The sequence below is a fragment of the Pelodiscus sinensis genome, chromosome 15 (assembly GCF_052426305.1).
Source record: "Pelodiscus sinensis isolate ZL-2025 chromosome 15, ASM5242630v1, whole genome shotgun sequence".
Classification (NCBI taxonomy): Eukaryota; Metazoa; Chordata; order Testudines; family Trionychidae; genus Pelodiscus; species Pelodiscus sinensis.
In genome coordinates this window covers 35,079,103-35,100,866 of record NC_143066.1, presented here as the reverse complement: position 1 = coordinate 35,100,866, position 21,764 = coordinate 35,079,103, and the positions used below count along the sequence as shown (strand labels likewise).

The following is a 21,764-nucleotide window of genomic DNA, read 5'->3' as shown; positions in this document are numbered from 1 at the left end:
TACTCTGGGTCTTATTTTCTATCCCTTTCTTAATAATTTCTAGCATCCTATTTGCCTTTTTGACCGCCACTGCACACTGTGTGGAAGTTTTCAGAGAATTGTCCACGATAACTCCAAGATCTCTTTCCTGATTTGTCGTAGCCAAATTAGCCCCCATCATACTGTACGTATAGTTGGGGTTATTTTTCCCCGATGTGCATTACTTTACACTTATCCACATTAAATTTCATTTGCCATTTTGTTGCCCAATCACTCAGTTTGGTGAGATCTTCTTGGGGTCCCTCACAGTCTGCTTCTGTCTTGACTATCCAAAACAGTTTTGTATCATCTGCAAACTTTACTACCTCACTGCTTACCCCTTTCTCCAGATCATTTATGAATAAGTTGAAAAGGATTGGTCCCAGGACTGACCCTTAGGGTACACCACTAGTTACCCCTCTCCAATCTGAAAATTTACCATTTATTCCTACCCTTTCTTTTAACCAGTTCTCAATCCAAGAAAGGACCTTTCCTCTTATCCCATGGCCATGTAATTTACACAAGAGCCTTTGGTGAGGGACCTTGTCAAAGGCTTTCTGAAAATCCAAGTATACTATATCTACTGGATCCCCCTTGTCCGCATGTTTGTTAACCCCTTAAAAGAACTCTAACAGATTAGTAAGACAGGATTTCCCTTTACAGAAACCATGTTGACTTTTGTCCAATAAATTATGTTCTTCTACATGCTTCACAATTTTATTCTTTACTATTGTTTCGACTAATTTGCCCGGTACTGAAGTTAGACTTACCGGTCTGTAATTGCCAGGATCGCCTCTAGAGCCCTTTTTAAATATTGGTGTCACGTTGGCTACCTTCCAGTCATTAGGTACGGAAGCCGATTTAAAGGATAGGTTACAAACCACAGATAATAGCTCAGCAATTTCCCATTTTAGTTCTTTTAGAACCCTTGGATGAATGCCATCCGGTCCCGGAGATTTGTTAACATTAAGTTTTTCTATTTGTTCCAAAACCTCCTCTAATGACACTTCAATCCGGGACAGTTCCTCAGATTCATCACCCACAAAGGACGGTGCAGATTCAGGAATCTCCCCAACGTCCTCAACCGTGAAGACTGAAGCAAAGAAATCATTTAGTTTCTCTGCAATGGCTTTATCATCCTTGATTGCTCCTTTTATAGCTCGATCATCTAGGGGACCCACAGGTTTTTTACCAGGCTTCTTGCTTCTAATGTACATTTTGTTATTTCTTTTTGAGTTTTTGGCTAGCTGTTCCTCAAAATCTTTTTTTGCTTTTCTTATTACATTTTTACACTTGATTTGACAGTGTTTATGTTCCTTTCTATTTATCTCACTAGGATTGGACTTCCACTTCTTAAAAGATACCTTTTTGTCCCTCACTGCTTCTTTTACATGGTGGTTAAGCCACGGTGACTCTTTTTTAGGTCTCTTGCTATGTTTTTTAATTTGGGGTATACATTTAAGTTGGGCCTCTATTATGGTGTCTTTAAAAAGTTTCCATGCAGCTTTCAGGGATTTGGCTCTAGTCACTGTGCCTTTTAATTTCTGTTTAACTAACCTCCTCATTTTTGTGTAATTCCCCTTTCTGAAATTAAATGCCAGGGTGCTGGACTGCTGAGGTGTTCTTCCCACCACAGGAATATTGAATGTTATTATATTATGGTCACTATTCCCAAGCGGTCCGGTAACGGTTATATCCTGGACCTGATCCTGCATTCCACTCAGGACTAAATCGAGAATTGCCTCTCCCCTTGTGGGTTTCTGCACCAGCTGCTCCAAGAAGCAGTCATTTAAGCCATTGAGAAATTTTATCTCCGCTTCTCTTCCTGAGGTGACATGTATCCAGTCAATATGGGGGTAATTAAAATCCCCCATTATTATAGAGTTCTTTATTTTGGTAGCCTCTCTAATCTCCCTCAGCATTTCAATGTCAGTATCGCTGTCCTGGTCAGGTGGTCGGTAATATATCCCTACTGCTAATTTCTTATTATTGGAGCATGGAATTACTATCCATAGCGATTCTATTGAACATGTTGATTCGCTTACTATTTTTATTTCATTTAATTCTACATTATCTTTCACATACAGTGCCACTCCGCCACCCACCCGGCCTGCTCTATCCTTTCTATATATTTTATATCCCGGTATGATTGTGTCCCACAGATTTTCCTCATTCCATCAGGTTTCAGTGATGCCTATTATGTCAATCTCCTCATTTAATACGAGGTACTCTAGTTCACCCATCTTATTAGTCAGACTCCTAGCATTTGTATACAAGCACTTTAGAAATTTGCCACTGGTTATTTGTCTGCCCTTCCCTGATGCATTGGATTCCTTTGTATGCGGTTGTTTGTCTGCTCTGGCCCATGGTTTGCCCTCTCCCCTCCTCTCTTTCTGACTACAGCTTAGACAATCTCCATCAATGGATTCTCCTCTAAGAGAAGTCTCCCTCCGATTTACGTGCATCTCCACACCAATCGGCTTTCCCCCATCTCTTAGTTTAAAAACTGCTCTACGGCCTTTTTAATGTTTAGTGCCAGCAGTCTGGTTCCACCCTGGTTTAGGTGGAGCCCATCCTTCCTGTATAGGCTCCCCCTCTCCCAAAAGTGTCCCCAGTTCCTAATAAATCTAAACCCCTCTTCCCTAAACCATCGTCTCATCCACACATTGAGACTCTGAAGCTCCGCCTGCCTACCTGGCCCTGAGCGTGGAACTTGAAGCATTTCCGAGAATGCCACCATAGAGGTCCTGCATTTCAGTCTCTTTCCTAGCAGCCTAAATTTGGCCTCCAGGACATCTCTCCTACCCTTCCCTACGTCATTGGTACCTACATGTACCACGACCACCGGCTCCTCCCCAGCACTACACATAAGTCTGTCTAGATGCCTCGAGAGATCCGCAACCTTCGCACCAGGCAGGCAAGTGACCATACGGTTCTCCCAGTCATCACAAACCCAACTATCTATGTTTCTAACGATCAAATCACCCACTACTAACACCTGCCTCTTCCTAACTGGCATTCCCTCCCCCTCAGAGGTATCCTCAGTGCGAGAGGATACCGCAACATCCTCTGGGAGGAGGGTCCCAACTACAGGATGGTTTCCCTCTGCTCCCATTGAATGCTCTGTTCCCTTGAGACTCTCATCCTCCTTAAGATCACTGGGGCTCTCAGACTGGAGGTGGGACAGTACTACAGTGTCCCAGAAAGTCTCATCAGCATAGCTCTCTACCTTCCTTAGCTCCTCCAGTTCAGCCACCCTGGCCTCCAAAGCCCGAACTCGGTCTCTGAGGGTCAGGAGCTCCTTGCAACGGGTGCACACATACGCCACCCGCCCACAGGGCAGGTAATCATACATGTTACACCCGACGCAATAAACAGGATAGCCCCCACTCTGCTGCTGGGCTTCTGTCTCCATTTTTCTAATGAATAAGTTTAAGTATAAACTGGGATTCTTTTTAAACCTCTGGAGTATAGATTATTCTAAGAGTTATGTTTTAAAGAAGGTCAGAAGTCACTAGTGCCTCTAAACTCCCTATCCAAACTCTCCTGTTAGCTGTTCCTGGTCGCTGAGTCACAGGCTTATATAGCTCTGGTAGCCCCTCCCCCTGACTGAGGCTCAGCCAATTAACAGAGGCTTCTAGATTTCAAACCTTTTAGAAGCTCCTTCAAACAGACAAACCAACCAACCAACCAAACAATCCAGACAAACACAAGCACAGCACACTGCAAATAACTCCCCCACACACAGACACACACACACTCCAGACAGCCACTTACCACAAGGGTCCCATTTTTACTCCTCTTTTATCTGGAGAACTCCCTCTCCAAACTCTCCTGTTAGCTCCCACAGAAAGATACGTACTACGTATCACCAAGCACCTCATCAAATGCCTTATTCACCTTCAATGAAAGTTTAATTCAAGACTGATTCCAATTTAAGAATTCAAATTATTTTAACAACTCATTTCTGAAAGTTGTCTTAAATCAGCACTTAAAAAACCTACACAGAGAAAGCACAAACCTACGTAGAGAAAGCAAGAACAAGTACCATGAGCAAATTGTTTAAAATAAAGACAGACATCAATGGGAGGTTTAAAAACCAAAACCAAACACGGGGTGTCTATTATTTTTTTAAAGATACAGGACTTAAATTATGAGTCAGCCGTCACCAGATTGTAACCTGGTACATATAGATGTATATTTAGAAACAAATGGAATATACATTTAAACATGCTATACTGAAACAAATAAAACTACATTTAAAAACACAATTTAATAGTGTCACAAATGGCAATCTCCTTTTGTGGCTATTAAAATCAATTCAGCCTTTGGAATCTGGTATTAAATAGTATTATAGTAATTATCCAGCTTCTCATATATATGTCATTTCCCTAAGCTACCAGATTCATGACTTGGTATTTATTTGCTCCTTTTAAATGCAAGGATATCCATTTTGCTAAGAGATTTTCCTTGCAACACAATATATGATAATGAAATGAAAGCAGATCCAAATAATCTTATAAAACTAAAAGCACTTAGACTGTTTTACATTACTAGCATAACTCTGTAAGAACACAAGGAGACTGGGTTTTGAACACAGTCCCTGTTATGTTAAGTATCTATAATGAGAAATAGCACCTCCATTCCATTCACATGTGTCTGACAAGGCGCATTTTTTTTAATGTATTTGTGTGCTATATATTGTGCCTAGAAATCTGACACTAAATTTTGTAACTGGAGGACAATCCACCTTCAAAACAGTGCATAATATACACATGCCTCTGTGTAAAGTCCAAAGTAGTATGCTGGTGCTTTTTTTTTAAGCAGCCAAAGGATTGGGAGTGGAGGGTTTACAACTGAAGTCATGAGACTGGAACACTTTACTAGCAAGGCAGACAAACATCCTCTTTAAAGCCTTGATTTTGTCCTTGACAAAAGGCATTTTCCTGAAGAGTGAATCTTATCAGGTTTACACCTCAACCAAGCAAATATTTACTCTGAAAGGAATTTAGAGACATTGCACACATGGACAATGAAACATGGGTTAATTTTCTCTAGATTTTTAGTTTTTGTTGTCTACCCTAAAAGATATTTCTTGTCCTGCAATTGCTGTTAAAAATAAAAATAGCCCTTGAACAAATGTGTTTAAGTCTGTCATAAAACATGTTAGAGGATATTTGAAGGAATCACTGAACTACTTTCCACGAAAAAAAGGAAAGTAAAAAAATGTTAAGAGCCAAGAAGCCTGCACCAATATTTCATGTTATGATAAAGGCCTACAAACCAATTCTCTGCACCATATTCATCATCATTTTAACTGCCTGAAAATGGAAACTGTGAGTGCTTTGATAAAAATCGATTGAAAGGTTGTCTGGTTTCACTGTTGCTTCAATAAAGTGCTTCTGTACCCTCTGCTGAAACACTGCTTTTTGTAACTTCCTTAAACAATCCTATTTAGTAAATCACAACAGTCAGCACTGTGCCTCCTGCTGAAAAAGGATTCCCGGGCAATGGTCCAATCCTGCACTCCTTCCTCAGGCAAAGGCCTTAGAATCAGCCAGAGTTTGACTAATAAATGCAGCATGGCAGCCATAAAGGTACTATGGTATGAAACATTTGGAGTCCTGGTATTAGAAAAATAACTTTCAAAATTATTCTGGGCCTGGCATGCGGTTTCACTTCCTTCTTTCTAGTACATTGTTGTCATACGGCAGGTTTTAGGTAGCTGTACTTGTGCATTCAGGTTTTATCCTGAACCTGGCTTAGCAAAGCCTTTTGGTTACAGCCAATCAGGCGTCCTAGGACTCTGAAAAAGGACTGAGTGAAGCGGTGCACGATGGGCCTCAATGCTCCCAAGGGTGGAGATGCACAGTCCCTAATTGTTCTACCTACAAGGTGCCCATTTCAGAGTACACTGCTCAGTGTTAGCCTTTTTTACTTGAGGAAGTTAACAAAAATTCAGCACAGTAAGATTCTATTCGCATCGAAACATTCCCACGCAGGGTTTACAAAAATCTTACGAGTTCAGAAAAAATTAGAAAGTGGAACTGATTTCCTCGTGCAAGCAGAATGAAGTGCAAAAACTATACAAGAAACATGAACAAAACAGTCAGCTGTACTTCAATCAGTTTTAATCTAAGATGATCTTAGTACCACATGGAAAGGATATTTGTTTTAATAACCTTTAATCAAGCAGCAACACTTTAAAGAGGATTCTCTTGAGCAAGCAAGGCTACACATACAATTTAAAGAGAGGATGTCCAACTCGGATGCACAGACTCTTGCTACTGGAAAATGTAGCCTCATCTGGGACGGTGTTATCTTCACTGCTTTACTACACACTTTTCAGTTTGTTTGTTTGTTTTTTCCTTCAAAAAAAATAGCAGGTCAGTGGTATTTTTAAACAACCTTTTTGCACTCTTCCAATATAGATTTTCTTGGTGCTCATTCTTCTATATAAAATTATTTTCCACAATGTACTCTGTCTGCCTATCTAAAATAAAGCTGAACAGATGTGACAACGCTAAGCCATTCTGCAACCCCTTAACACCCATCCATCCATTTAGCATAGGCCCTTCAGAAAAGCCTGGGTAACTAGACAAGCTTTGCGTCATTCCATTATGGTCAGCACATTAAGACTCTTTTACTCCACCAGAAGATATATTCCACAAGGCCCTTTCACTAAGGACGCTCTGCCACTAGTCCTCGACTTACAAATCTAGACACTTATCAGCTCAGTCGACTCAGCTGATCTCAACTACAGGAGTAGAATTTGAGGTGAGAGGCAGTGATAAACAAAGCCAAAATTACAAAAGAATACTATAGTTTAGAGTCCAACCATTTGAATTGTATCTGGAAGCTACCAAGAAAGCAATGAAATGATGGAGCCCAATTGTAATATTACACTCCTTGCCAGAAACACAGTTAAGTATGAGAGAGGCCACATTCTGCACAAGCAAACTTTCCAGATCATCTTCAAGAACAGCTCAGTGGAGACTGCGCTGCAGTAATCCGACCAGAATGTTAACTAAGGTGCAGAAATATGGTGAGGACCACATCTAGAAAGGATGGTTACAACCTCCTAGTCATTTGAGAGCCTCATGGGGACACTAATCATTTATTTACCACTAAAACTTGTATAGAGAATAGCGATGCTAAAGTGCATTTATGTACGTACATGTGTATCCACTGAAAAATTCTAGCTCTGCCTACCGATACAGAGACAGCAGTGCGGGGGGTTGAGGGGGGGGGGGGGGAGGAGAAAGTTGGTCTGCATGCTCATTAACTAGTGGGTCTGGGCTCATCAGTTAGCCACATACATGGGTACACGTTCATTTCCCTAATTGAGAGGCAGTATATTGTCGATATTAACTTCTCTTCGTACCTCAGTTTCCCCACCCATGAAATGGAGCTAATGATACTCACCCCACATTTGAGATGTACAGATGAAAAGCTTTACAAAATGAACCAAATATTATTTGTATGAATAAAGTCACACAGAGCATCCAGGTACATTAAAACAGTGAAACAATCTTCGCCACAACGCCCTACCAACACATCTCACCCTGATCCATGGGAATCATTTTTAGAGAACAGAAGGTAGCTCAGTCTTCACAGTCCATTTTTTTTACCCTACTTAATCCATAGCCTCTTTCCTTACACTTCCACTGAGTTTTTCAGTTAGTGGCAGCTGTGATGGTTTTATGCTATGGACATCTGGCCAATGGAAACTGAACAAAGCCACTTGTCAACAATCAGATGGTACCAACTTTCAGACACCTTGAACTTGGCTGGAATTTGATCTGGCAAATATAGATGCGAAAGGTGCTATATAACCTCATTATTAAACCTCTGAGTCCATCAGGCGACCCATCCTAGTAATCCACATAAACAGTACAGTCCTAATCTTAACCATATTTCAAACAGTTTATTGGAAAGGTCCCTCCATCTTCAGAGGAAAGATGAACTGCCCTTGTATTAGTTCTCCGGCGCTCTTCAAGAACTCCTCTGAAATCTGCTCTCTCAAACTTGACATTTACCTGAAGACATTCTGTATGCTCCCAATTAAATGTTCATGTGAGCCACTGCTGTTTCTTGACAGAGAAAACACACATTCTTCATGTGCTTATGGTCCTCTGTAATTTTCTACAGTTCTCTAATATGAAAGACATCAGGTCTGGAATGCAAGCACCAACATAGTGTTCACCACAACATGCTTAAATGGAACTACAAAATGATTTATGGGGTTTCTTTAAAATCACCAAAAGAAATACAAATAATACAATAATTCATTTCTTGTATCTCACAGGCTCATTCAAGCAGAACAGTAGAGCGCTGGACAATCACAATGCTCTGTGAGAATCTCTTGCTGCTGTTGTATCATTACTTTGGAAAGGTATGCCTGGCAATTACACAACAGGCAGCAAAACTTTTCTCCCAGTACAAAATCTGCTGACATCTTCCACCAAAAGAGAAGGAAAATTCTTAAAATACAGCTGTATGACTGACTTAAAACGTAGCTCACTCAGACCTTTGCTATCATAAGAGATTTTGAACAGGCAGTGGTTATTAATTCCAAGCGAACAAGGGGCAGCAAGGTGATGAAAGAATTAACATGAAGTTTCAAATGCCTTGAGCAAGATTACAAGGAAGAAATGGAGAAGCAGAAGAAAAAGAAGGCTGGAACACAGATTTTATGATATAAAACTAATAAGACTTAAGACAACACCATTACATCACTTATTGATGCTAAATGAATCAGACTGTAAACAGATCAGAAACTATCCCTTTCGCTATCATTGTTTGCTGTACCTGCCTTGTCCAAGCAGCTACGCAGATAGCTGTCCTGGCAGATGCTTATCAGGGGTATAAATGCAACAAAGCAAATAGACTTTAAAAATCAAGTTTAACTTTCTCCACCATTACTATATCCAGAAACACTCAGCAGTTTTTATCATAATCCAAAAGAAACAAACATCCCTGACATTTGCATTCTGTCAGAATTCAGACTAAGGATATAAGCAACTACTCAAGATAAGCTTAGTCATATCAGGTAGTCGAGCCACTACTCGACTACTCTCTTCCCCCCCCCCCCCTTGCTGCCTCTCTATCAGTCCCGCCCCCTCCCCTCCTCTGCCCACAGAGGCAGCCAGTGGGGGGGCCAACACCAGTTGCCCCAGAGATAGAGCTGGCTCCTGCATTAGTAAGACAGCATACAGGATGCCCTGAAGGTCGGGTGGTGGGATGAGTTCTGGAGTGGCCTGTATCAGAGGCAGTAAGGGGGAGAGGTGAGGTGGACAGGGGAGGCAGAGAGCCAGGACTGCATAGTCTTGACTCGCACTGGCTCTAGAAGCCACCCGCATGGCAGCTCTGCCTTTTAAATGCAGTAAGACCCAGGCAGCACTTACTACAATGAAATGGTAGAGCCGCAGCAGCCTGGGACCTGCCGTGAGCTGGGACTGCTGGGTTCCATCTCATGCCGGGTCCTGGGCCTACCGCCGCTGTGGCTCTGCAGTTTAAATGTAGTAGGAGCCAGTCTGCCTGCACACCCAGTCCCTTCTACATTTAAACTGCAGGGCCTCTTATCAACTAATCGTGTACTTGATACAAATTATATCGAGTACATGATTGGCCAATTTCCAGCTTCTTAACATCCTTAGTTTAGACATCTTTCATAGAATCAATCATAGAATCAAAGAATACTAGGACGGAAGAGACCTCAAGGGTCATCGAGTCCAGTCCCCTGCCCTCATGGCAAGACCAAATACTGTCTAGACCATGCCTGATAGACATTTATTTAACTTACTCTTAAATATCTTCACAGATGGGGATTCCACGACCACCCTGAGCAATTTATTCCAGTGTTTGACTATCCTGACTATTAGGAACTTTTTCCTAATGTCCAACCTAAACCTCCCTTGTTGCAGTTTAAGCCCATTGCTTCTTGTTCTATCCTCAGAGGCCAAGATGAACAAGTTTTCTTCCTCCTCCTTATGACACCCTTTTAGTTACCTGAAAACTGCTATCATGCCCCCTCTCAATCTTCTCTTTTCTAAACTAAACAAACCCAATTCCTTCTGCCTTCCTTCATCGGTCATGTTCTTTACACCTTTAATCATTCTTGTTGTTCTTCTCTGGACCCTCTCCAATTTCTCCACATCCTTCTTGAAATGCGGTGCCCAGAACTGGACACAATACTCCAACTGAGGCCTAACTAGCACAGAGTAGAGTGGAAGAATGACTTCTCGTGTCTTGCTCACAACACACCTGTTAATGCATCCCAGAATCGTGTTTGCTTTTTCTGCAACAGCATCACACTGCTGACTCATATTCAGCTTGTGGTCCACTATAACCCCTAGATCCCTTTTTGCCATACTCCTTCCTAGACAGTCACTTCCCATTCTGTATGTGTGAAACTGGCTGTTCCTTCCTAAGTGGAGCACTTTGCATTTGTCCTTATTAAACTTCATCCTGTTTACCTCAGATCATTTCTCCAATTTGTCCAGATCATTTTGAATTATGACCCTATCCTCCAGATTAGTCGCAACCCCTTCCAGCTTGGTATCATCTGCAAACTTAATAAGCGTGCTTTCTATGCCAATATCTAAATAGTTGATGAAGATATTGAAGAGAGCCGGTCCCAAAACAGACCCCTGCAGAACCCCACTTGTTATACCTTTCCAGCAGGATTGTGAACCATTAATAACTACTCTCTGAGTACAGTTATCCAGCCAGTTATGCACCCACCTTATAGGAGCCCCATCTAAGTTGTATTTGCCTAGTTTATTGATAAGAAGATCATGCGAGACCGTATCAAACGCCTTACTAAAGTCTAGGTATACCACATCCACCGCTTCTCCCTTATCCAGAAGACTCATTATCCTATCAAAAAAAGCTATCAGATTGGTTTGACTTGATTTGTTCTTTACAAATCCATGATGGCTGTTCCCTATCACCTTGCCATCTTCCAGGTGTTTACAGATGATTTCCTTAATTACTTACTCCATTATCTTTCCTGGCACAGAAGTTAAACTAACTGGTCTGTAGTTTCCTGGGTTGTTCTTATTTCCCTTTTTATAAATGGGTACTATATTTGCCCTTTTCCAGTCTTCTGGAATCACTCCTGTCTTCCATGATTTTCCAAAGATGATAGCTAGAGGCTCAGATATCTTTAAGGCACAAAGAAAGACTTATCTGCTTGATTACATCTTTTGGTTCTAATAGGAGGGTGCTACAAAGGGAATATAAACTTGAGGAACTTTCTGGCTTTGTGGTCACCACTGCCACTTTATAAAGCAGTTACCTTTTTGTACTCACAATGTGCACAACCCCTAGAAACTATAGAAAAACATTATCTCCATTTTACAAATGGAGAAACTGAGGCACAGAGCAATTAAGGATAAGGCTTTCTTTGAAGATTAGCACCTGTGTCTGAGCATCAGGATTAGTCTAATCCAGGTGTGAGTGGTCACACAGCAAAGCTCCAAGTTATTGTGCACTCATTGGTGCTGCACTCCTTCATGTGCATCAATAGGACTTCAGAGAATAGACCCTATGATTCTTTGTGCTGCACTAAACTAAGACACTTTATCATTCTTTCCCAGAGAATTGTGGAAGAATTTGTCTGTCTTACTGGGCACACAGTGGAATTGTGGGAAGGCCCTAGAGGACTATCAGCACCGTGTCCTCATTGCAAGATTAGTGAGTTGCTAGCTCCAGTGAAGTAGAGCCTCAACTTTCACCTAGACCCCCCCAACTAGCCAGGGTTAATGGCTTCAGTAAAATCGCTGTACACATATGCAAGGAGAGTTGGGGCAATAGCCTGGGCTACCTTTCCAATGGACACAAACCCAATAGGACTTACTTGTCCAAGAAACAGAAAGTTAAGAGCAGGGACAAGATTAAGACTAAACTTGTGCTCATGCCTCTAAATGATGCAGCCTTCCCTGTACATAAACATACACAGGTTCTCTTAGCTGTCTAATGCTAAGGGTACAAGGTGGCTGAGGTTCAGTGGTGATTCTATGATTATTCAGCAATACAAGCTCCTGTAGCAGCAATGTGAGATGAGAGAAATGCAAGGGCCCCTCTCTGCGCAAACTCTGATCTCCTCAAATCTGGAACTGCTCTTTGCCACAATTGACAGAAAGGCTCTCGATGTCACAAGTACTAGAGTCCCCCATTAAACATGCAACTCCCAAAGCAGATATCCAAGAAAAAAAAGCAGCCTAAAGATCAGTTATTTGGGTCTAAAAAGAAATTGACTTCCTGGGACACCAAGCTACCAGCTGCCTAGAAATGCTGACTGAAGAGGGGCAAAATCCTTCAGATGGAGTTTCTGCTCCCCTTTGCAGAACCACAGCATCATCATGCTTTGGCAGCATCAAGGTGCCAACTGCCATGTTATACTCCTGCTGTGACAGCACTGGTGCTAGTCCTGCAGCTGTCACTGGAAACACCGTAGGAGAAAAGGGATTTCAGCAGGATTTTGTTTCTGAAGTAGTGCACCCTCATCTTACAAGCCAGGCCCAGGGGGCAGCCGTGGGGAACACAGGCCACTGCAATAAATATAGATCACGAGCACCCCAGCACTCACCTCCACAGAAGCTCTGCAGCCCTACCAGGCCATACCCCTCCCATCTCCCAACCAGCTCTCACCTCAGGATGCCAGACCCCCAAGATCCCATCAGGGATTAGGACCCCTAACGCACCCTTTTCTGGGGTGGCACTCCCAACTCCACCAAGCCTAACCCCTACTGGGGTTCTGCTTTTTCAGATCTAGTCCCTCCCCAGCTCTGCCACTGGAATGACTCCCTCGTCCTCCCAGCTCTATCCCCCTGGGCTTTGCCCCCTCCTTCCCTCCAGCCTCTGTTCCCCTGCCCCCCACCCCAGCCTGGCTCTGCCCCCTTTGCACCGCCTCACCCAGGCTCTGCCCCCCCTCCCCAGCCTGGGCCCCCCCTCCCCAGCCTGGCTCCCCCCTGCCCCCCCCAGCCTGGGCCCCCCCCCGCCTGGCCTGCCCCCTCCCCCCCGCCTGGCCCCCCCCCCCCCAGCCTGGCTCTGCCCCCTTGGCCCCCCCTTCGCCCCCCACACACTCTGGCTGGCTTTGTCCCGAGGCTCCCTCCCTCCCTCCTCCCCAGGCCCGCCCATGCCCCATGCCCCCCCCTCACCCAAGCTCTGCCCCACCGGGGTGCTGAACGGATTCCCCAGCAGAAACTCCATCTTGGGATGACAACAAACAGCCGGTCCGGCCCGGCCTGGCCTTTTCGATCCAGCCCTGCGGCCTCCTCCCCGCTCTGACCGACACCCTCACTGACCAATCAGGGACTCCGCCACCGTCAACAGCCCGCCCACTGAGCTCCACTGGTCAGGAAGCCCACCTCCCTCGATCGCATTGGAGACTGAGCATGCCAATCACTGTCGGTCCTGCCTTCCTGTCCTCTCCTCCAATCACCACCCTCGCTCCCCGTATTGAGTGACACATGAGGGGCAGGAATCCCCTCTACCGACACACTCACCATTGGACAACGCCCCATCAATTGCCCAATTCTATTGGGCAATGGCCACACTCGTCAGCTGAAGTTCCAGCCTCCACTAGCTGCAGAGGCTGACTCTAATTGGTCTAAACTGCTGCTTCGCGTTTTGATTGGCGGAGGAGCTTTAGACTCAGTTTTACAAGTCACCACCAAACTGAGCTGCGGTTGGAAGATGCGGCCTGTCACGTGACAGAGAGTGCGCGGTGGGGGTTGCGATCACGTGACTCTGCTTAGCAACAGCCCCTGTTTCCTTAGCAGCGAGCGCTAGTGCCCGCGGCGAGGGGCGAGGTGGCGGGTCCCGTGGGTGTCCGAGTGTCTCTGCAGCTGCGTGTGGGGCTGGATGTCCGGGTGCCACGGGGAGTGCGTGGGGGCCTTCGCCAGCCTCTGCGTCCTCCACCGGCTCGGCACCGTGGGCTTTGCGTGGCCGGGCCTGTGGTTGGCCGCCTGGGCCTGCGGCCGGCTGGCGAGGGGGCTGGGCGGCCTGCTGAGCTTCTGGGGGGGAGCAGTGGCTGGAGGGTTGCGTGGAATTCTGGGCAGGTAGTTGTGGGGCTGGCTGGGCGCGCAGATGGATAGGTGGCTGTGGGGCAGGTGGCTGTGGGGTAGGCTGGGCAGGTAGTTGAGGGGCTGGATGGGCAGGCAGATGGATAGGTGGTTGTGGGGCAGGCTGGATGGGCAGATGGGTGGATAGTTGTGGGGCAGGCTGGGTGGGCAGATGGGCTGGTAGTTGTGGGGCAGGCTGGGTGGGCAGATGGGCTGGTAGTTGTGGGGCAGGCTGGGTGGGCAGATGGCTAGGTGACTGTGGGGCAGACTGGCTGGGCAGGCAGATGGATAGGTGGTTGTGGGGCAGCCTGGATGGGCAGATGGGTGGGTAGTTGTGGGGCAGGCTGGGTGGGCAGATGGGCTGGTAGTTGTGGGGCAGGCTGGGTGGGCAGATGGGCTGGTAGTTGTGGGGCAGGCTGGGTGGGCAGATGGCTAGGTGACTGTGGGGCAGACTGGCTGGGCAGGCAGATGGATAGGTGGTTGTGGGGCAGGCTGGATGGGCAGATGGGTGGGTAGTTGTGGGGCTGGCTGGGCAGGAAGATGGATAGGTGGCTGTGGGGTAGGCTGCACCAGTAGATGGGCAGGAGCTGTGGGGCAAGCTGGGCGAGTGGCAGCCTGAATGGATAGGTGGACAAGTAGCTGTGTGACAGGCAGGGCAATGAGTGGATGGATGGTTGTTCAGCAGAATGGGGAGCAACTCGGCAGATGGCTATACTGCAAGCTAGTCTCGCTAATGTGTGTACATTTCCCTCCACAAACAGTCTGAGTGATGCCAGCATTTGCCACTGCATCAGATTGGCAATGAAAGTTTAGAACCCTGTTCCTGGTAATTCTCACATGCACATGTACCTGGTACGTCTAGTCTTTATCAGGAGGTGAAATTCACCCCACTGAGAAAGCTCAACATAGAGCCTTGTACATACTCTGCACTAGGGAAAATTTCACCCCTAGATCTTTGTAGTGAGATGGGTGTTGAAAGTTCTGGCAACTGCTCGTTGTTTATGGGAAGAGACAGTCCCTTTCACTCATTTCCTCTCATTGTGCCCAATGCTGCAATTCTGCAAGGACATTTCTCCTTAAATTTCAATGCAGGTTTTCTATGTACATGATATGAGGACCACGCATTTGGCAATCTTTTTGCTCTGCTCTGGGTAGCTGTTTAGGAAAGTTTAATAACTCTGAGTTCCATAGCGCAGGCCTACGCTCTTTGAATATCCCACTGTACTATTGTTTCTCTGTATACTGCGTGCGTTTCACTGAAAAAGGTAATTGTGAGATATTGTTTGTTCTGCTCTTGAAGGCCTATTTCGCATGAAAATGAGTCGGTTATATGATAGCATAGAGCCAAATGTGATTGATGAAAAGATGCTTCAAAAAGCTGTGGAAGAGCAAGGCCCCCAAGAGGAATTAGGGCAGCTTGCCAAAAGGGAAGGCATTGATTATAAAGATGTTTTAGAGCTACAGCTTGATTTTAGAAGTAAGTATCCGATTTTTTTCAAATTAAACTATAATTGTATTTTTAAGGAGGGATGTAATATCCCAGTTAATCGGTTACACACTAGGCTTAACCAGTTAACTGATTAAGCACAGGATCATAGTGCGGAATCACACTGCTTGGCCCCCTGGCTGGCAGCAAGGCCGCTGGCTGCCCCAGACTGGGCATGGGCAGAGTGGTGGGGGGGAGGGGCAGGAGCAGGCTGCTAGCTCCTGACCCCCGTGCAGGGCTGAAGCAGCCCTTCCCCCCTCAGTGGGCCACTCTCAGGTGTCCGGTAAGCATCACCCATTCATATCCCTTATTTAAAGTGACTGATTGACAGTTAATCATGACTAGCCTGGTATTTGTCATGTAAAGAGTGGGGACATGTCTACACAGAAGAGCAAAAGTCGAATTAAGCTACGCAACTTGAGGTACGTCAGTTGTGTAGCTGAAGTAGAAATAGCTTAATTCGGCTTTTGGCACTGTTTACTCAACAGGAAGTCCTTTACTCCTGGTAAAATGAGGGTTACAAGTATCGGAGTAAAAAGTCCTCCAGCTCACCATTATTTTGAAATAATGGCTTGCAGTATAGACACACTCTTTATTATTTTGAAATAACATCAGTTATTTTGAAATAATGCTGGTGAGTAGACATACCCCAAGTGACTAAACTTACATTTTTAGCTGTAAGCATATGAAATATTTACCATTCTGCAGGCAGGATGGCTTTGCTGAATGGTAATGGGCTATAAAGCTTCTCAACTCTTTATTATTAGTTATTACTATAATGATTTAACATATCTTGCAGTGGCACCCAGTGGCCACAGCTAAGCTAGGTCCTGTTGTGGTAGGCCAAATCAAATCCAACACGAGCTTGTGGTGACCACATATTGTCCTAATTTGATAGACTTTAATATTTGGCAGACACTGTCCAGTTCAGAAGGGACAAGGATTTAATTAGCAAAGGAGACTGAACTATACATTGCCCTTCCCATTGCAGGGTTAGGTACATTCCAGAGGTGGTGTGGGGGAGTGACTTGTAGGTGCTAAAGTTTTACATTAAGTATTCTTTTCTAATGCAGTTACTTTTTGTACATAATTCCATAGCTGAAAGTTCAACATTCATGATAGAGTACTTGTAATAGGAGAATTGAAAAATACTATTTATTTTGTTTTTTACAGTACAAGTATTTGTAATAGGAATGTAAAGGTTTAACCAGTTAATTGGTAAGCATTGCCTTACTGGCATGGTTAACCGGTTACCCTGATAAGCAGCACCTGGCCCACGGGTGGGGGGCTGCTCCAGTCAGGGTGGTGCAGTGCAGCGGGCCTTCCCTACCTTGACTGGACCCTCTGTGCTGCCTTGCGCTGCAGGGAGCGCTCCAGCCTAGCTGGACTGGAGCAGCCTCCTGCCCGTAGTGAGTCCTGTCCGACCTGACTGGGCCCACTGTGCTTACCTGCCGGCAAGGGGCACTCCCGCTTGGCCGGACAGGAACAGCCCCTGCAGCCTCAAAGTAACCGCCTGCTTAGAGCACAGTGCAGCAGGCCTTGTCCAATGCCTCCCACTAACCCATGGCACAGAGAGCATTTAACCGGTTAAATCTATGGTTTACTGGTTAACAGTTTACATGGGATTTTAAATCCCTAATTTGTATTAAAAAATAAAATGAGCACTGTACACTTTGTATTCTGTGTTGTAATTTAAATCAACATATTTGAGTGAGATTAATCCCTTGATTAATTGCAATTAATTTTGTAATCACGTGATTAATCATGATTAGTTATTTTAATTGTTTGACCCAATAAATAGATGTTATATGTTTGGGGCTACTGTGGTTGTGTCCATGCCAGTGAGGTAACTGTGTGTGCTAATGAGGACTTCTGGTTATTTTCATATACCATTTCCTGACTTGTGCTTGCCTTTGCTTTGCAGATTGAGTGCAGTTGTGTGCATGTTTTCACATGCAGTTGCATGCCTAAATGTTAAAAAAAAAAACCTATATGTGGTCAAAGAATACTTTAAGTGTGATCTTTCTCTTCTGTATTTCTACTTCTACTTTTCATCTCGACTTCCACTTGTATAAAGAGGAGAGAAATGACCATCACCATGACCCCAGACAGACAGAAGACTGTAGGATGCATTAAAAACTGAATTGTAGTTCTCATAGTAGTTCCAGCTTGTGATTATTCCATATCCTCAGCAGGTGGAGAGCATTACAGAATGTGGGGTAACTTTATAATGTGATAGGGTAGCTACTACCCACAAGTAGCCTGCCACTTCAGAGGCAAGTACTGTCTCATTCCAAGTGTCATTCTTTGAGTTGGAAATCAAAGTGGAGGTCAAGTGTATTGCTTCTTGTAGTGAATCTATTAAGCGACTCTTGACTGCAGTTTGCAGTCAGCATCCCTTCAATGGCACCCTGGCAATACTGATTAGCAGTGCAAGACAATGAGATTATCACAGCTGTTTCAATCTAAACCCTCCTCTAGCCTGAGGATCTTTCTGCAGTCTCCCTGGTGCTCTGCATAAATGAGTGCACTGTCATAATTTGCTCACAGAGGTAATATTGGGCATATGTCACTAGTACAATGTGGGGTTTGTGTTACAACTGAAGTCTGGTGTATGTGAACTGCAGTATTTTTTTCTCTGCGTTAGATATCCTAAAGATCGACAACCTATGGCAGTTTGTGAATCTGACTAAACTACAGCTAGACAACAACATCATTGAGAAGATAGAGTCACTGGACAGTCTGGTTCACCTAGTCTGGCTTGGTGAGTTAGCGATATGAGGTGTGAAGTAGGATTAATTTCCTTAGAAATCAATGGAGTTACACTCGTGTAAGTGATCTTAGATTAAGGTTAAAAAAAAGGCACTTAGTGGAACTGTCAATTAATGGCTCAGCTTTTAGTATGTGTTAAATGTATTTTGCTTGATAATTGACATGAAATTGGTGTCTGTAGATTGGATATGCAGCACTTTTAGAATGAAATGGAATTGTAGTTTGAAATGCGTGTGCACAACATTAAATCATATTATAACATTGTTAGGAAGGAGATACTGGCAACAAGCACCCCCTACTAGCACAGGGAAGGGTCATAGAATTTGATGGGATGTACCTGGTACTTGTTCCCTCAGATGGAGACCCTGCTGTATTGCTGCATCCCGTCCTAAGAAAGTGTCCTTCTGGGGGAAAGAGTACACAGTTTAGATCTCGAGGAGCTGTACAGAAAGGCCACTTTGGATTCACCTACAACTGATCCTATGAAAATCAGACCTCCAGCAACTCTTAGGACTAGGAGCAGGCAGAAACCAATCAGGGTCCAGCAGGCAGATAAAAAGGGCAGGCTGCTTCCAGGGACTAATTCTGAGTGAAGCTGGGACAGAGAAGGAGGGAGCTTCATCTGGCTTAACCCAAGAAGGCTGGCCTGATTGGAGTTGAACTCTGACTGTGCCTTTGTTGTGTCAGTCAACAAAAGCCCGTTTTGTACTTTGTGGAATGTCAGGCCCAAAAGCAGGCCAATTTCAGTTAAATATGAATGTGATTGCTGAAAGACTAGGCGAACTCACATTGTGAGATGCGACACTGGTTTAGGCAAGCCCATGACAAAGACTTGTGGCCTGATTCACTACTGCTTTGATTTCAGTGGGGGTCCACGGCTGTGTCTACACTGGCATGAATTTCCGGAAATGCTTAAAATGGAATACTATTCCGTTTTCAGTTTTTCCGGAAAAGGAGCGTCTACATTGGCAGGCTGCTTTTCCGGAAAAGCCCTTTTTCCGGAAAAGCGTCTGTGGCCAATGTAGACACGCTTTTCCGGAAAAGAGCCCCGATGGCCATTTTCGCGATCGGGGCTTTTTTCCGGAAAAGACTACTGGGCTGTCTACACTGGCCCTTTTCTGGAACAGTGTTCCGGGATAAGGACTTATGCCCGAGCGGGAGCAGAATAGTTTTTCCGGAATAGCGGCTGATTTTGTACAGTAGAGCGTCATTGCTTTTCCGGAAATTCAAGGGCCAGTGTAGACAGCTCGCAGCTTATTCCGGAAAAGCGGCTGATTTTCCAGAATAAGTGGCCCAGGGTAGACACAGCCCACTTGTTTAAAGCTAGAGTTTTGCCTTCAGCCCAGTCTTGCTGTGCTTACTCAGTCTCTGTTCAGGCTAAAACTCATTGAAGTGAGTGTGCATTCCAGGCCCTGATGCTGTGAGGTGAGGTGTGGACCACATCCACATTCCACTACGTGCATCTGACGAAGTGGGTCTTTGCCCACGAAAGCTTATGCTCCAATAAATCTGTTAGTCTATGGGTGCCACAGGACTCCTCGTCGCACATCCACCTCTGTTACACCAGACCCAGTCCTTTGCTGGTAGGTTCAGGAGGGGTGTACCTAATAAGTAGTAGCATGGTAGGGTTTTTTTTTGTAAAATGTACATGTTATGTTTGGTAGCCTCCAAGTGATAAAGATATAGATTAAACTCTTAAGTTAAGAGACATCTGTTCTCCTCTGGGCACTATTCTGAGTTTGCCAGTAGAATCCTAGAACTCTAGCTTCCATTCATGATCTAGTTGCTTTCTAGTATCAGGAATCAGTTTCCAAAGAGAGTGTTATGTTGGGCATATCGACTCTGAAATCAAACAAAAAACATCCTGATGAGGTCATCGTGCAGCTCTAAGAAGTTGGAACTAGAACACAGTGGAGCTCAGTTCCACTCCGAACAAAAGTCTCTTTTACCATCTGCAGCTCCACAATGAAAACAGGATGTTGCATCCTCTCCCAAGTGCTGCTATGGTGGGCATTCCCCAGGGACACAGTCAGTTCTCTGAAGTGCCCCTCCATTTGATTGCTACATGTCGGAGCACACAAATATCACATCATCTTTTTTTAACTGAAATATTCAAAATAAATATTTAAGAAAACATATTTTTGGGAAAAAAGCTAGAACTGACATTTTCAAAACTGACAGAAGATTGCCTGATTGCCTTCTGTGACAAGATAACTGGCTTTGTGGATATGGAGAAGTGATGGACGTGATATACCTTGACTTTAGCAAGGCTTTTGTTATGGTCTCCCACAGTATTCTCTCCAGGAAGTTAAGAAAGTATGGATTGGATAAATCAGGGTGGGCAAGAAATGGCCTCTGGGCTGGATCTAGTCCAGGAAGCCCTTTGATCCAGCCTGCAGCCTGCCCTGCCGCTCCCTGGTCCCCTAGCCAATCGAGATCTGGGGACATGAGAGTGTGCAAAGTCATTTACTGTTCAGAGCAGCTGGAAGCTCCCTCCTCCCCACTAGGGGCACGCAGCACCTAGAGGGAACCACCCCTTCTCTCTGAGGCCTTGCCCCTTCTGGGGGCAGAGCTGGCCCATGACCACAAACCAAAGTTTGTGAAGTGGCTCCCCCTTGCAAAAAATATCACATCTGGGATAAATGGACGGTAAGGTGGATAGAAAGCTGGCTAGATTGTTGGGCTCAACAGGTAGTGATCGATGTCTGGCTAGCGGTTGGTATCAAGTGGAGTGCTCCAAGGGTCAGTACTGGGGACGGTTTTGTTCAACATCCTTGTTAATGACTTGCGTGAGGGAGATATCTGACACTAAGCTAGGTGGAGAGGTAGATACATTGGAGGGTAGGGATAGGGTCCGACGTTGGAGGCTAGGGATAGGGTCCACAATGACCTAGTTTGGGCCTAATTGGACCTAATTGGAAGTTTGGGCCAAAAGAAATCTAATGAGATTCAACAAAAACAAATTCAGAGTCCTGCACTTGGAACAGAAGAATCCCAAGCACTGTTACAGGCTGGGGACCAACTGGCTAAGCAGCAGTTCAGCAGAAAAAGACCTAGGGATTACAGGGATGAGAAGCTGGATATGAGTCAGCTATGTGCCCTTTTAGCCAAGAAGGCTAACAGCATATTAGGTTGAATTAGGAGGAGCATTGTAAGCAAATCTAGAGAAGTGATTATTCCCCTTTATTTGGCACTGGTGAGGTCACATCTGGAATACTGCAAAGTAATCCAATTCTGGGTCCCCCATTACAGAAAGGATGTGGACGCATTGGAGAAAGTCCAGAAGAGGGCAACCAAAATGGTTAGGGAGCTGGAGCACATGACTTATAAGGAGAGGCTGAGGGATTTGGGCTCATTTAGTCTACAGAAGACACGAGTGAGGGGAGATTTGATAGCAGCCTTCAACTATCTGAAAA

The 21,764-nt window shown here is 44.9% G+C and overlaps 2 protein-coding genes across 11 annotated transcripts in view; one reads left to right on the top strand and one right to left on the bottom strand.

Moving 5' to 3' along the window:
- The window catches only part of TOM1L2 (target of myb1 like 2 membrane trafficking protein), a 94,966-nt gene extending 81,625 nt beyond the window's left edge, over window positions 1–13,341 (bottom strand). For 3 of the 4 annotated variants that reach the window (XM_014575251.4, XM_014575252.4, XM_014575254.4), the window contains exon 1: window positions 13,185–13,341. In XM_014575251.4, coding sequence (XP_014430737.1) covers window positions 13,185–13,236 — 52 coding nt within the window. In that variant the 5' untranslated portion in view covers window positions 13,237–13,341. The remainder of the gene's footprint in view (window positions 1–13,184) is intronic. The other variant, XM_006126606.5, reaches the window with a different exon arrangement.
- Window positions 13,342–13,734: 393 nt separating this feature from the next.
- The window catches only part of DRC3 (dynein regulatory complex subunit 3), a 31,900-nt gene continuing 23,870 nt past the window's right edge, over window positions 13,735–21,764 (top strand). For 2 of the 7 annotated variants that reach the window (XM_075899738.2, XM_075899730.2), the window contains exons 1-4: window positions 13,786–14,087; window positions 14,852–14,942; window positions 15,391–15,567; window positions 18,224–18,340. In XM_075899738.2, the coding sequence (XP_075755853.1) occupies window positions 15,402–15,567; window positions 18,224–18,340 (283 nt within the window). In that variant the 5' untranslated portion in view covers window positions 13,786–14,087; window positions 14,852–14,942; window positions 15,391–15,401. Of the gene's footprint in view, window positions 13,754–13,785; window positions 14,088–14,851; window positions 14,943–15,390; window positions 15,568–18,223; window positions 18,341–21,764 lie in introns of those variants that run through there. The other 5 variants (XM_075899737.2, XM_075899732.2, XM_025186378.3 and 2 more) reach the window with 5 other exon arrangements.